Raw genomic sequence first — 17318 nt, 5'->3', positions numbered from 1 at the left:
CTCTCTGTCTCCCAACTTGCCTCATTCTAACACTACACGTTGCCTCGCAGGTTCAATGAATATAGCTAGAAACAAATTTTTAAAATTTGAAGAGATATAAATCCATTATACAAAAATCAATACTTAATATACAAAAATCTCAGTTCATAATATATCAGCAAACTCAAAACAATTTCTACTTTGCCAAAGAATATCTTAAAGTATAAATTCCATGAGTGTATTTTACATGATTTTTAAAGTTGGGCATAAAAACTTTTTAAAGAACAAAACATAACTGTTGAGTAAAAGGTCCCATTTAACCTTTCATATATGAAACTTGAATATGTATTTTGGGAAAAAAAATTGGTTTTTATTTCATATTTTCCAATTTTACATATATACATGCTCTAATGCAAGAATTACTTAAATCAAATGATTGTAAATGTTAATATTAATATTATTATAGAATAATAATCTTTGGTATTTGTGAAACTGTTCTAATTTGATTTAAATAACAATTTGGTTTTGAGAGCCAAATGAGTACAAAGCTTGTGCTGAGTACATGCTTGGTGCTGAGCATTAGGAAACTTGTGTTGTTTTTTTGACCCATCCGTAGACTAGTGACAAAAGTAGTGAAAGAGAGGAGTGAAGAAAGTTGAGGAGTGGGCATGGCACAAATTGTATCCGGTGATTATGGTTTGAATATCTTGAGTTCCTTAACTTGAACACTGGCATCATGAAGGAGTTTTCACGTCTTACTTTGGTGAATGGTTGCTATTAGGGTATGAAGGTAAAGAGAGCTCTCTGAATCCTTGCCCAGAGGTATGGAAAATGTTAGATTTTTACCTTTGAATAGAGATGACAAGTGTAAATGTCATTCGCAATTTTTTTTTTTTTTATTCTCAGCGCCCATCACCCAGGGAACTGGAGTCAATTTCCCAATTGGAGAAATCCCAAGTCAACCATACTATCATGACATGAATTCGGGGGTCAATCTTCAGAGGTCACTGTCTTCTCCACCTAGCAGGTAACCCAAAGAGGAGCTACTCTCATTCTCAGTCTGTAGGCAAATAGGCAGGTAGGTAGATAGGAAGATAGGTAGACAGGAAAAGAGATAAGGGAAACAAAGCAAAAAGTTCAAGATTTTTTGCTGATTTTATACAGATTCCTAATCTTTCCTGGTTAAATGTATTTTGCTATTTGAAAATTAAATGTAACTGCTGTTTAAAGCATTTTAAAAAGGTCTTTTGTGGGGGATGAGAGAAATATGAAAATGTATTAATATAAACTTTATTCTTTTATTGAAATACTATAATTCCTCAAGTTCAACTAATTCTTTTGGTGACTTTAAAAATGATGTTGCCATGGCAGAGATTCCTGGCTTATAATTGATCAGTCCTGGTAAGTTTTACCCACTATTATATCCAAAACAGGGGATAATGAAACATGAAAAGTTAAGTGTCATTTAGTTAATATTAAAAGTAAAAGGCCTTTTTCTAGGCCACACTTTGCCAAGTTTTTCAGTTAGTCATTGTTCCTTGAACAATTTAGTTACCTCTCAGTTACCAATGGAAATATTACCTGCTCTGAGGTAATATTTTAACCATAATCAAATCAAAATGTTGGGGAAGAGGTACAGTGAGGATACGTTGCTTTTTAGTTCTTTGCTGATATTCTCATTTCTCTCTTGACCTTCTGATTATACTTTTTAGTTCCACAGGAGTTTAAAAAGAGTTTCCTATTTAAATAAGGGATAAATACTTGTACTTAGATTTTGTGATATGTTTCACTATTATAGAATAATAGGAGTGGACTGAGTTAATGAGAAGGCAAGATGAATAAATATTAGAGCTTTATACTGTTTTTTCAATTGTATCTTCAATATATGAAGACCCATCTGTTTTCCAGAGCATTAAATATTCCCATTATCAAACATTAGAGCGTACGTGAATTACAGAATGACATATAGATTTTCTAATATCAACTTTTAAAAAATATAACAATGTCTGAATAGTTATTTTCCTATGCTGTAGTCAATAATGAAAGTTAATTGCATTTGAATTATGGGATTATGCACATTTGTATGTTTAATAACTAAATTCAATTTTAAGTCATTTAGAGTCAAACTGCATTTTCATATTAATTAGATTTCATAGTAAGGTAATTGGGTTCATTATCACTAAAATTTTCTGTGACATCTGAGGTCTTAAAAATACTTTAGTTTTTCTAAATTTAAAATATGAAGAGTGATGTTTTAATTTTGTCTGATGGATAGGTATACTCCCAACACAGACCTTTCCTCATGGCCATTTGGTATAAGATACTGCACCATTCAGAATAAAAGTTTTTTAAAAAGCATTTCTCTGTTATTTCCTTAGGAAAAATCTTTTCTTCCTCACTTCAAGTTTTCCATACATATTTACTGCTGACTCACAGATGGGAGAATTAGATTAAACGAGGTTTTAAAGATGTACACATTCTAACTTTAGATACCATGTGAAGAAATGAAAGAACTATTGTTTACTCTCAGTATAGATAGAAGTTGCCCTCTTCTACATCACATTAATGCTCTGGGAGTTGTGAGTCAAATATTAATCACGAATATATCTATAAATATACCCAGATATACACATGCCTCCTCCAAGACTTGGAAACAGCGCAGTAGAAAGAACACAGTCTTGGAAGTCAGAAATCCTTGTGTCAGACAGCTTCTAATAATGCACCCTGGACAGGTCACTGAATTTCTCCAAATCTGTCTCCACACTTGCAAGAAAATGTAAGACTGATTTATGTGTATGACTTCTGAGGTCAATTCCAACTCTGAAATCCTAGACATTATGTTTGTTATTACTAATTTACAAGATATCTTTTAAAGCATTTACCTCCATAAGTGTGAATAAGAACTTTCTTTCTTAAGGAAAAAAACAATCCATTTTCATTGTTATAATTAGCAACTTAATAGGGCTTTGGTGGGGATATATGAAAGCTGTATATCAAGCAATATGGCATGTGCCATAAAATAGCTTTTCAATCTCTGAATATTCATTTTACTCCATAATTGAGTCATGTTTTCTTTATAAAACATATCATTTAAAAAGTATACTATTATCTTGAATTTGGCAATGGCCAGTTTTTCATATTTGATTTTATGAATAAAGAATCCATAAACTTAGATAAAGAAGAATATATGGAATAGTTTATAATCAGCAAAGTACTTACTATAAAAGTTTTAATATTATTAATTGTGGGGTTACTAATAGTAATTACTATTTACTAAGTATCTTCTAAATGCCAGCCACTTAACACAAAAAGTTTTACATTTAATAACTCATTTAATCCCCTCAACCATCCCCCTTTGAACTAGATTTTATTATTTCCATTTTACAGATGGTTAAACTGAGTTTAGAAAAGTTAAGGAGTTTACTATTAAGAAGTAGTAAGTGGCCTAATCAGGATTTGAAACTAGGCCAGTCCCACTCCAAAGCTCATGTTCTACTCTATTCCATTCCCTTATCTTTGAGTTAATATGAGAGGATTACATTGTTAATGGCAAGTGCTATGCAAATAAACATTATTAATATTGATGATTATGAGCCAAGTACACTCTTAATAACAATTTTAAAATTAGTACACATCCCATATTAAGAATTTACTTTTTATTGCTGATATTTCTCTGGAAATACATTTCAAAAGGTAAATCTAATAAACACCATATTTGTTAGATGGATATAGATATCATATAGTATAATAAATAATATATGTAACTAGAAATGTTTGCTGCTCCTGTTGGTGTCTTAAATACTCACCATTATTTCAAAATGATGCTGAGGTACTGTTACTTGTGTTTATGGGAGTTTCCATGGTAAGAATCTTCTCAAATTGTGTACTTTCACATGCTACACATCTTCCTAGAAATCCCATTAATATAAGTATTGTCCTGTTTTGACAGCAAAAGACCCAAGACTATATCCATAGATGAAAATATGGAACCAAGTCCTACAGGAGACTTTTATCCCTCCCCGAATTCCCCAGCTGCTGGAAGTCGAACATGGCATGAAAGAGATCAAGGTGAGTAGTAAGGAGATACCCCTAGGGTCGTTAGAGTAAAACATCAGCTCATTTCATTAGGTTTCATTTAGTCAAAACTTCACAATTAAACCAATATGGATTCTTCATGAAATGATTGCAGTGAAATTATTTGTAAGATAATGTACTAATCAAATATCAAAGTTTAGTTACAAAAATCCCATATTTTACATGTTTATTGGATATTTTCTCTAGACAAAACGATCTTTTAGAACCCCCAGTTATTTACGTGATGGATTACGGTCTGTCTACACCACTTGGTAGACTGCAGCAGAACATGGGCTCTGATCCAGTTAGATCAGCTTGCTCCTTTGTATGGGGTATTTCAGGAAGGCCCTGACCTTGAAGCACTTTGCAGGTGTCAATTACTGAAAGGCCCTGTTTAATGGAAGCCATAATTCCTTTTGGAAGTAGGTACAGTATAAACAATAAATGAAAGTGTAGGGTAAGAAACTTTGTGTCTGAGTCAATCTAGTTATTCTTTCAGGATAAAATTGATCCAGTTTTAGGGCAGCATTGGGGAAACATACAACTTTAAGAAATATGTGTGATTTGGCTCTCTGAATTCAAATTTAGGTCTTTTCCATTCTTAACGTCTATTGGTTAAAATATATTTTGTCAGACATCCTCATGCCTTTTGGCCACAGTGAAAGGGAGATTATTAAGCACAGAAATGGGAAAGTTAGTTAACTACAATTTTTGTTGGTATGTGTGCAAATATGACTTACGTCATGCAGCATAAAAATCTATTTCAAAATTATCTTTTGAGTCAAATTCTGCATTTTCTTAAAATATAAAAGAAAAAATCACTACCAGTGGTTTTTAGCCTGTGGCTTGGATGTATGTGTCTGAGTTGGGGGCTGTGTATTGCATAATTTAGGAGACAAAAATAACTGAAGCTTGCAGCTAAGCCCAAGGTGGTTCCTTATTCAGGACCTTATTCAGTTCCTTTTGTTGCTACTGCACAATTTTATCCAAAATGGCATAGTGTTTAAAGAATGAATGGCATAGTGCTTAAAGTGTGAAAAATCTTCTTGGATGAATTGGACTTCGGGTCAAGTGGGTCTCCTTTAGCAGGTTGAGATTTTTAACTAGTAAAGAAGGGGGCAGGGTGGACAAAGACAAAAACATAGCCCAGCGCCGCACGGAAGTGAGTTTCCGAACGGCCACGTGTACCATGTGGATGGACACTGCATGTGAGAGGAGGTCATGGAGGTGATGGGTCATTTTCAGGAAGGATGTAAAAATCAGCTGGGAAGTTTTGGTTTTGCGATGCACGCCCGTACCCCAACACACTCCATCTATTGTCTCTTCTTCAGATAGTAGACAAAACCACCTTTATAAAACATAATGAGTCATGAGTCATATCATGCCCCTTCTTGTGACTTCCCACTCCTCTTTGGAGAAAACCAGAATTCCCTCATAGGACCAACAGGCTCTGTTCATTCTCTGGCCCCTGACGGCTGCTCCTGCCTCAGCAGATGCTGTTGGCTTCTCCTTGCACCTGAACCCAGGGCTTTGTTTAGATTTGGGAATGCCAAACACAAGGCCATGCCCTCTGGAATGCTCCTCTCCAGATGGCAAATTCTTTGTCATCTTTCAGGCCCCAGCCTAACCTGAGGAATTTCAACTCTTACTGGTTTTCTCTCTTGACACCCAGTTTATTCCTTCATTGTATTCATGATATGTAGTTAAATATTTGTGCATGAGATTAATTGTTTAAACTGTCTACACTATGAGGGTAGGAACCTTATCTGTTTTGACCAGTATGTAACCAGCACCTAGAAACCATGCATAACACTTGGTGCATATTAGGGGCACAGGAAATATTTGTTAGATAAATAAACCATTGATAGGCAGCACCCAGTCTCATGAGCGAAGGCAAGAAATAATAGGGATTTTCACCAGAGTTGTAGAAGTAAGAATAAAAACAAAACCACAACCCTTTATATTTTATTGCTTGTTTTACTGACATTGTCAGTTTATTCTAAACAAAGCCATATTTCCCCCATCAGAAAATTATTCTGGGAAAGATTCTAATGGTAATAATAATAACATTGTGAATGTGTGGGAATGGATGTGTTGTTCAGAAGGGTAGATGTTCTCTATTATAAAGAGTGTCACTTTGCAAGAATTGATTCCTCTTTCAGCCTATTGAATAAAGCCAATTGCAAATCATAAAACATTTTTGAAAAATAGAAGGGAAACTGTCATTCTTTCTCTTTGTAAAATCACTGTATTGTCTTGGTGATGTTCTTTTGTCAAGATGACTAGGATCGTTGGAGAAGTCTGTAAAGGCATATTATATTAAGAGTAAGGAAGAATCATCCATTCTTAAGGGTGTTTTTTTTAAAAAAAACTGTCACTTTAATTCTGAAGACCTTAAAGATGTTGTAATGTGTACAATAAGCCATTGTGGGAAGAAGACTTCAACTACAATGAAAAAATGAGGCCAGTTCAGTATTAGCTTTATAAATTTCCTAAGCCAAATGCAGTCTTTTGTTCTTAGAAAAATTGCCTTTTTACAAAATTTCAAAATAAAATGTCCCTCAGTTGTTCTTGTCTGTCTTTGAATGTTCTTCAGAAACACTTGTCTGTCATGAGGGAGTTTTCTAAAAACGCATGTTGGGGGCCGCTCAGTATTTGTAATGGCTGTGGTGCACGTTTTAGACTTGTTTCTCCCACAAAACCCTGAACTAATTGGTAATCATAAACTACTTATTGGTTAATTAAAATATGCTTGCATTTATAATTGGCAGAAATGTTTAACACTTACTATTAATTATTTCCTGAGTATTCCTTATTTCGTTAGTGTTAACTTTGCATTAAAATCTATTATTGTTATAGCCCTTGTCAATTTTTGAAATATGGGAATCAAAGATAATATAATTATGGACAATATATGGCATTCTACTTTCCCATATAATCTGAAACACCAATCGAAACCACTGAGATTTACTCCAAGTAGGCAAAAATAATGGGTATAATGTAACCAGATTATTATACTCATTTTATTTTAAAAATAAATAGGGCAAAATTTTAATATAAAATCTAGACTCATGCAATAATAAATGTTCATGGAATTGTTAATAATTAATGAAAAGAGTATTTTTATCTTAGCATATTACAAATATAATTATATCTTTATGTCTTTTCTTTCCAAAACACGTTACAATTTCCTGGTCATAAAAGAATTGTAATGTTTAATTTTGAAGACTATAGACATGAATATGTTAAACTAAGCAGTGTTTAATAGTGTTAAACATTTGGTAGGAATCTGTATAATTTGCTTAAATTTCTTCTGATGAATAGTGATGGAAATTAAAATGTCAGCATCTATGTTATGAATATTTATATTTTTACCTTATGTTCTTTTATACATAGAGAAAGAAAGGAAAAAGAAAAAAGAAAACTGGGCCACTAACGAAGGGGAATACAGCCACTGTTAACATTCCTTCCCTAGGTTCTAGAATACTTTTTCTTGCTTAGTCTTTTCTATGAATTCCCTAGTCTTAAACCTCCTTACTGCTTCTCCCTCTATTGAAAACTTGTCTTTTGGATAGTGTTTCCCATCATTTTAGATTTTAATGGTTAAATTAATAGAAGCAGGTTAGCTTATCAATGGTGACAATTTCTTTTATTACAGTACATACCCCAAAGAAACTTACCTCTGATATCTTATATCTTGAATATCATAACTTTCTTCCACCTGAGTCACTTCTCTTTGAATCATTAGTGTAGTCTGTTGTAATTTCTGATATAAGAGGAAAAATAGGAGACAGGTCTTGGTTGTTCCCTTCATTAATGGTGCTTTCACGGGACTAAATCTAGTTATATTTTAATGCCCAGGAATTTAACATACTAGCAAACGGTATGCTTGAGCACTTGAAACAGTCTTTTATCAATATCACTTTGCTATTGCCATTCTAATAGTCACTGACTCATCTAAACCTGGATACAAATCTCCTAAAACACTGCTTAATAGACATTTAGTGATATGGTAAGTATATTTGTATATACAGCTGGGCTTTCTAAATGGAATATTTCACAGCTTCTCAGTCTGATGAATATTTATACAACTTGTATCTCAGATAAATTTAATTCGGTGAGACTTTTTATGCAGTAAAATTTTATTAATTTTTACATATTTAGGGTTTGAGATAATTGGACTCAATTAGTATGTATCAAATGCCTATTCTTTGCCAGAAGTTTTTCTAGGCATGGCACATAAATATGAACAAATTAAATTTTTGGCCCTTGACCTGCTGAACAGAAAAATATTTTTTACTGTTTATGAAAAATGGTGCTTCACAAAGAATAATGTAATCCAGATTATGAGGGGTCTGTCTGCATGCCTAAGAACTAGGTTATTTTTAAGCATTTTGAAAAGTAAATCTTTACATAAAAATCAATAAATTTTTGTTAGCAAAAACTAGTGCTATTTAGTTGTGAATTGGTATGTGATTACAATTTTAAGAGTAGTTTAAAAATTTATACTGGACTTTCAAATAAGCAATATTTAGGCATCATGATCTGGTTGCTGTAAGTACTAGAAAATAACACTAATGCTGTTTTAAAATTTACAGCTCTGTCATATAAATGAGCCTCTTCAGCTAGTCTTTTTGAAGTTTTAGTGTATTTCCAAGCCCTAGAGATTTACTTACGATAACTTTGCACGTGTTCTCATTAGTAACAGTCTTAAATGTGCTAAATTTCAATTTGCTTCTTAAAGAGTTCTGTAAGGATAAAGGCTTTTTTTTTCCTGTTAACCTGCAACCCACCTAGAAAGTCAATATGTAAACTTAACCTGCACAGGGAGAAATGGACTAGGAGAATTTGAACACTGCTTAACAAGTCTTGGCAGATGGACAGTTTTCCTAGAGAGCTTCATGGAAGATTCTCTTAGAACTTGTAGAACTAAAATGGGAGAATAGAAGTGAATTTAGGAGTTTTCAGCATTCTGTAAGAATTGTCAAAACAATTTTGAGATGGTATAATGTACAGCTTCTCTTTAGGAAATCAACCTCTTAATATTAAAGTTTTTAAAAAGTAAGTAAATCTCAGACATGTCATTTTATTTGAACATAAGTTGTTTCAAACAATGACTTTTATTTTTAATGCAGCCCAGTACCATTATCAGTATAACAAATATATCAATAGTTCTTTAATATGATTTAATATATAATTCATGTTCAAACTCCAGAGTATCTTATTGTGTTTACATGAGGATCCAAAATGGCTCATAGACAGGTTCCCCTGCTATAGAATTGTAAGCCATAATGCCTTAAGGTAAAGAAACAATTAATTTATATGGAAACATTTTTTAGCATTCCCAGACCAAAAACAATAACCTCTCTAGGCTTTTCTGGTATCTTAGGACACATCTCACTAAGGGATGCACAAAACAAATCAAGACAAAGCACAGATGCTCATAGACACAGTTCAAAGCTATGGCAGCTTGTTGCCGAGATACTGAGTATAGTTTCTAGGGGCCAATTGGCGAGGCCCCTCTTGCTGTCCAGGGTGCGAGCTGCCTCTTTACATCTCCCTGCAAAACAAATGCTAAACACTATTTTTGCTTTTTTTCCTTTTTTCATAAAAGCAAAAATCCTTTTCAGATTTCTTTCAGTTAGTGAAATAAGTGCTAATGTAGATGTTTTCTAAAAGTGAAGTGATCAAATGCAAACATTCTAAAAGCAAGGTATACTTGGACCATATTTGTATTTTCAGCCTTGTTTTAACCTATAGTAGTTATATTAACTATTTTTATATTAACTCCTTTTTCTATATCACTTATTTGCTGAAGATACCACGTAAACTAAAAATTTTGTTCAACAAATACATATAAATGAGGAAAAACAGATCCTCCTGCTGTTTATGGCTACCATTTATTGAGTACTTACTACCCTTCAGGACTGAATTAAGACTTTACATGTATTTTGCTTTTCAACCCTATTTGAAAAACATTTTATAGTTCATTAAACTGATCACTACAGAGATTATGAGATTTGACATAGATCACACAAATAATACATAGCAGAGGTGAATGGGAACCCTTGTACACTGAGCTACAGAACACATGCTCATTATTACTACTTATACAGCATTCCAAACAAGTCATTGGGATGTTGTATTTATGGTTTTGCAATCTAGTTACAAAACCTCTATTACAGTTTTTTTCTAATACTTGGAACTCCAGTACAGATACATGCACATAATGTCGTAAGGGTCCATGGACTCCAGAGATGCATGACTGCAGTCGGTGGGCTGGGCTCAGGTTAAGAATCTCTTTTCTGTTTAGTAATAAGATGTTGTTAATAATCCTAAAGTCTAGAATGTCTTTTCGTAGATGTGTACAAAATACATCCAGTTTAGAACAAGCTATGTATGTCAAAATACAAAAATTAATTATATACTTATGGTCATATATATTTTTTCCCTTCAGTTTTGTTCTAATTTTTTTGCCTGACACCTAGAATGGTATAAATGGTGATAAGGAAACTCTAAATACTGATGTGCCTTAGGAATATCACTTAATTTCAGTAAACTTTGATTTTTCTCATCTGTAAAATAGCAAAGTTGGATACTGTGGTTCTTTCATGTTCCAACATTCTAGACTGTAATTAATTGAAGTTCAAAGAAGTTGTAGGTCTTTAGTACTTGAGTCTTTAAGCTTTCGTTAATGCTGATCTCTTTTTGAAAATTCAGGAAATTTTCTGTTCCCTAAGTTATTTTAAAATATTAATTTTAAATACTCTCTTTGAATAACACAATAATTGGGCTGTTGATGTGTTTGGAGGCACCGTATGTTTTGCCTTATACCTGAGGAATGCACAATGCTTACAAATACATGTCCTGTCCTGTGCCTTTCTGGTACAAATGATTGATAGAGATTGAGTTATTATAACAGAACCTTCTTATGGGATCAGTGTCTCCTACTTTGAAAATAAATGACTCAGCCAGACGGCAACATTTATTTTCTCTAAATGACTAGGGATGTAGCAATAGGAGACCATTATCCTGTGACAATATTCTGTTTCATTGACATTATCTCACAAATGTAATTGGTCCATTACTAAATAGAGGTTTTGTTACTAATCAATTTCACATGATTTCTAAAACCATTAGGGTAATAAATATGCCATCATAGTAATTTCATTGACAGAAAGTTCTTTTTTCTTCATTTACATTTGTTAAGGGAAAAAATATAGATTTAGGTTGAACTTAAACACTACAATTTATACCAGTTTTGAATACTTTTCTATTAAGAGAAATGGAATATTGTGCAGAGTAACCATATTTGCATTGAGCTGCTGAACTGGCGACCTTAAGATTTTCATGATTTTTTTCTCCATCACACTTAACTACATCAAATCATAATTGTTCCTAAGCAATTAGTTTACTATGTCAGCTTAATGATTTTGTTTGAAATAAGTTCCAGATCATCTCCAGGTTTTTCCTGTAAATCCACTAAAGTAACACATCAGTTAAATCAACCCTAACCATTACCAGCATGGATAATAACAGCATTACTAACAAGAGAAACCTTGAGATGTCTTATAGCATAAATGTTTCTAAATGCATGGCTTTTCCCCAAATGTCCTCCTCTAAAAATTCATCTGTAATCTTGTTAAATTAGAACTCTTCCAGTATCTTTCTGACTTTTACAGTTAAGGTTACAGTATTGATTTTATTTTATAGTCCATGGCTCTCGATGCTTAACACTAACAAGCCTCTATAGCCAAGGGTTTTCCCTAGAGGCGTGGTGAATGGAAGCTACTTACCTGTGCTCATATGTAATAAGCGACTGAAATATACTCCAAATCCTGCAGAGTTGTTTGGTGTTTTTCCTCTTTTCAAATTCAGCTTCCTGATATTGCTCAAGACATTTTATCGTCCGTTAAAATGAGATTGCTCAATGGACAAAAGCATTTCGAAGTGTTTTTCAAAAGCAGGTTTCATTTATTCGCTATCACTTTTTTAGCAGTGTTCTTCATTATTCAAGGGATTTTTTTTTTTAATGTCCCAGGAAGGTGTTTGTGAGCTTCAAAGGGGTTTGAGCTTTAACTTTGTATTGGGTGTAGGTGTAGCCTGCAGACTTTTTTTTAAAGAGATGTGATAAAAAGGGACTTGTAGTAACATGCTACTTTCTGTACCTGGGTTGAAATATACTGTAGAGACAAACTATCACAAAATGATTTAGATTGCTGAAGAATACAGTAATATATGCTCAAGTGTAGTTAAGATTAAATAACTCAATGATTAAAGTGAGAACTTTTATTTATTTACCATGAAGCTACCGCACATTTTCTCCTTTAAAAAAGAATTGAATTCATTTAAAAAAAAAAGACTGAGAAATCTAATTGAAGATGCTGTCTTATCTCCTCTTAATGTAGCTTGCCGTTTTCCCAGAGTTATTTTAGACTGTGATAAATGTAAATATATATATGGAGATACTTTCTTAACATGGCAGCTAATTATTTTTTTGAGTCATCTGGCATCATCATCAAACTACTGTAGTAGGATTAGGTCCATATGTCTTGTCATAACATTCAGAGCTTTTTGTTAACTTGGCATGTGTGGGAAGGACTTATTCACATTTGCCACACAATCATAAAATTTTACATCCAAAAGAGTCCTTAGAACCAGATATTCAGATATTCTCTTTCCTTCCCTTGTATTCTCAAAAATCCATTGTTTTGACTTTGGCCAACTAAATTGCAAATGGTACATTGAAACATTTCGTTTTACATTTTTTTCAATATCCAATACCTAAGTCCAAATATATCCATTTCTATGTGTATTTTTTACATTAAATTATATAGTATATGCTGTTCTTTAAATTATTTTCTTTCTTTGTCTATCATTTACAATATATTGGCATTTTACCATGCCATTCAATTTCCACTTTACAATGGCTGCTTCTTTTGCCACACCTTGGCTATACTATAAGTTTTTAAATGTCTACTTTGCTCATTAATATTTAGAGAGCTTCCAAGTTTTTCTATAATAAATTAATGTACAGTGAACATGATTGCGTGCATATCTTTGAGCTTAAATTTGATTATTTCATTTTTGTATAGTTCTGTGCACTGTCCTGGGTACCTCGCATACTGCCTGGCACCAAGTCACAACATAGGTGCTCAATGAAACTTTGTTAAAGGAATAAATACATTCCTACTGTAGAATTACTGAGTTAAATGTTATGTCCGTTTCTAAGGCTTTTGATAGAAGTTGGTACAGAATCAGAAAGGTCTTATAAATTTACATTCCTACTAGCCATGCCTGAGTGATTTAACTGCACTGTCATGTCCATAATATTTAAATTCAGCATATGGCTCTATATGTAATTTTGAAGCATGTCCTCTGAAATACAAAGAACAGAGTCTCTACGGCCCTGGGACCCTATGCGTCTTTTTTTGTTGTTGTTGTCACATCATATCTTTCTTCCCATGAGCCAGGAAAGCTCCATTTTATTAGGAAGGAAACGGGGAAATAGAGATGGTACTTCAGGGATTGTGCAAAGCTTTCAAGTAAAAGTATAACCTACTTTTTCTCTTCTTTCTTCCTCCTCCAGGAAACACTCCTTCGGGGCAGTTACCCACCATTAGTCCCTCATCTGTAGGTAAAACTTCTTAAAGTCAGGATCCACATCAAAGCTCTGGGCTGGATCTAGGCCCGATTATTGCAGTATTTTACAGAACATTGGTACGGTTATAAATAACCTCTAAACTTTCCTCTTCTCAACATGATTTACCCGAAGGCAAACACAGAGGAAGAGAAACCTTGGTCTCTTTTAGCATTCAGCTGGCAGAGTCATCTTCCCGCGTTCTCCTTGTCTCTAGGCGCAGTGCCCAAAGCTGTTTTCTTGTCTCCGACTGACTCTGGATTTATGGCCTGAAGCAAAAGTATCAGATTGCTAGCTCCCCGCACTGGTCACCCACACTAGATTTGGGAGCCTCTCATCTATTATAGGGAGCATTATTCCTTTATGCAGACAGTTTGTTCTTTTTTCATGTATCTTCCAGCTTCCATCCCAACATTTTAACGGGAAGCAGAAATTCTCCAGTTTAGCTAAAGTTGGTTGTTCACTCTCAGTGTTTAGTGCTGCTCAACAAGAGTTTCAGTGGAGTGATGGGTGTGTTGACCATCTTTGCTTTCATCCACCAATGAATTCGGACTCTGTCTCTGAAGAGATTTTATGTCCAAAGTTTTTGTAAATCAAAAAAACTCTAATAAAAAGTCTATAAAAATCTAAAACCTGTAAAAATTAAGGAAACTTAGAAAACTATGAGGTATATTAACTTAGGAAGACTTGTCAGTATAACACAGCCTTGCCATATGCCAGTCATTGCCCTGTTTCTAAGCTGAGTATTCCCACATAAGCGCTTTCTTCTTTTGGTCTGTATCATACTCATGTCAAAGGGTCAAAGTTAACAGAAATTTCCCTACTGTTTTCGCTGCACCTTGAATTTTCTTCTGAAAAAGATAAAAAAATCCTTTAACATCTGTTGAGCAGCTTGATAATGTAAAAATTAAAGAAGACATTTTTAACAATGCTCATAACTTTTAAGTGCTTAGTAATGAAACATATCTTAACGTTAAATAATGGTAAATAAGAGAAGCCAGCAAATGCTGACCTGTACCTAGGGGGTTCATTTAGACTAGTTTACAAGTACAGCATATAAATAAGAAAGACAGTTTAGGAATATGTAAAAGAATTGGACTTTTAAAAGATTTTGAGGAAATCTGCTTCTTTGTTAACTAGATAGAAATATGTTTTTCTAAATCACGCGTATGGCAGTTAATATATTTTAATTTAGAGTTAATGCTATGCTGAAAATAATAGCTTCCAGATATTCAAGAATTCTTGTGTGCTCTTACATAATTGATTTGAAATAGTTGTAAACCATAGTGTCATTATAGGAACGAAGGATAGAAAAAAATTTTAAAAGAAAATGATGTGTTTTTTATGTAGGTATAGAAATCTGATTTGTAACCTTAATATACTCAAGCACATTGGAAAAGCTAACATATTGCTCTACTATATGTGAAAAAGGAGCAGGTGTCCCAGACAGGCAGGCGTTAAGGTGGCTGTTTGAGCTTGCCCTAGATCACTAGTTGACTTCAGTGAAGTTCTACTAACAGGTGGCTAACTGATTGGAGTGCCATGTGACATTTATCCCGAGAGCGACTTGGATGACAGGCTGCTACAGACTGAGGAAGGGGTCTTTGCTTTGATGAAGAAATTGCCAAAACTCATGTCTCATTAGTGTTTCCTAAGGTTCTTTGGAAGTGAACAACAGTTTAATTAAGGGCTGACGTAAACACATTTCTGCACACTTTCCCTGCAGCATTTTATCACATTAGAATTGATCAAAATTGTTGCCTTGGGCCGACTTGAACAGATATACATCTGGAGCGCCATTTGTGCAAGCTGCCTAAGAGGATGTACATACGCCCTGTTTCACAGCGATGCTCTTCCTGTGTAGATGCAATTACCTTGTTGGGGGATGAGCTGATCTAACTCTTTATTTGCTTAAGCTTTTATCTCTTTGAAGTGATGCTGAATGACACATCAGGGCTTAGGATATATACATGCCACAGTGCCAAAAAAAAATTACAGTATGGCTAGTAAGAAGTATGTGATAATTTGATTTTGTAAATTCTTATTTAAAGGTATGCTTAAGTTTAAATGAACCAACTTGTCTTGAGTAAATAGCCTACTTGAACTTTTTCTTGTATGATGATCTTTTAGTATGCACTTAACTACACAATTGGTTTCTAAAGCCATAGCTAATTGTCCAATTATAAATCTAAACATGGGTGTAGACACTGAAGAATAAGATCTTCAATGTGCATCTTCCTTTAAAAATTAGCCTCTCTAATCTTCTGTCATTAAGAAGAATTCCTTCTACAATCTAGTATTTTCGCACGTGCAGTTATTTAATGGATTTTGTATGGAATGCCTGCCCTCACTGCTGAACTGTAAGCATCACCAGCACAGGGAGCAGGTGGTCCTGTTTAGCATCTTGAACTTTATGCCTTACCCTAGTTTCTCACACTCGTTAGAAACTCTGACTGATTTGGCTTCCTCTCTTTGCTTTACATTCCATTACTTCTCATCTGGTGGTATCTACTCATACAACATGCATTTTTACAATATACTAACTATGGCTAGTTCTTTCATCTTGCACTACTAGTTGCATTCCACTGTATAGCTTCTTTCACATGGAAGATATTCTACGATAAGCTACCTGGACAGTGTCTGCTCTACCTCTTCTACCTTTTTTCAATCCTAGATTTCAAAAAATTCTCTCCCTGAGGAGCATGTTCTTCCAGTCTCTCTCGTGAAAGATAGATAGATAGACAGGGAGACACACATATGCACGCTATGGGTATAACAAATACAAAATAATAATAATGAAAAAGCCATTAAGTAGGATGAGACACAAAGTAAGATCATTAAGGAAATCTAGACCTCCAAAGTTCCTAAAATGGATTACTTAAAGAGAAAATAAATCAAGTTGACTCAATGGATAAAATATTGTTCTACAGATGGAATAAGAGGGTAGGGAGACATAGTTTTCTGGCCCAAGGGAATGTCATATACAAGGAAAGGCACAGGGTTAGAAACACATCCCTCCCGGTTCCCACCTCCCCCAGGGAGCCATAAAAAAACAAGTTTAGCTAAATTTAGGTAAAACTGAATGATAAGGAAAATTTTATATAAAAATGTGGTGCCATGGTAGATCTTAAAATAAGGAAGGTACTGTTTGAAGAAGATGATTCCAGCTGTAGTTGACCATTGAACACATAGGTATGAACTGTGAGTGTCTACTTACATGTGAATTTTTTATATAAATGTATTAGAACATATTTTGAGATTTGTGACAGTTTGAAAGAATCTTTTCTTTTCTCTAGCTTACTTTATTGTAATAATGCAGTACATATAATATATATATAATATACAAAATATATGTTAATCGACTGTTCATGTTACCTGTAAGGCTTCCAGTCAACAGTAGGCTGTTAGTAGTTACATTTTTGAGGACTCAAAAGTTACACGATTGTTGGTGCACCTGACCCCCACATCATTCAAGGGTCAACTGTACTGTTTCTATAATAAGCCTGATGAGGAAGGCCTGAGAAGGAGACTAGCCAGAATATTGTTGATTTAACCAGGTACATGTAAAAAAAGACCTAGGGGAAGCTGTAAGAATGTAAAAAAAAAAAAAAGAGCTTTTAGAAAG

The 17318-nt window shown here is 33.9% G+C and overlaps 1 protein-coding gene across 10 annotated transcripts in view; it reads left to right on the top strand.

Moving 5' to 3' along the window:
- NFIB (nuclear factor I B) overlaps positions 1–17318 on the top strand; it is a 428132-nt gene that overhangs the window by 366623 nt on the left and 44191 nt on the right. For all 10 annotated transcript variants that reach the window (XM_057498695.1, XM_057498693.1, XM_057498689.1 and 7 more), the window contains exons 5-6: positions 886–1006; positions 3929–4047. In XM_057498695.1, the coding sequence (XP_057354678.1) occupies positions 886–1006; positions 3929–4047 (240 nt within the window). The remainder of the gene's footprint in view (positions 1–885; positions 1007–3928; positions 4048–17318) is intronic.

This window comes from Manis pentadactyla, chromosome 3, assembly GCF_030020395.1.
Source record: "Manis pentadactyla isolate mManPen7 chromosome 3, mManPen7.hap1, whole genome shotgun sequence".
Taxonomy (NCBI): Eukaryota; Metazoa; Chordata; class Mammalia; order Pholidota; family Manidae; genus Manis; species Manis pentadactyla.
The sequence above is the reverse complement of the archived record's forward strand: the minus strand, read 5'-3'. Positions and strand labels throughout refer to the sequence as shown.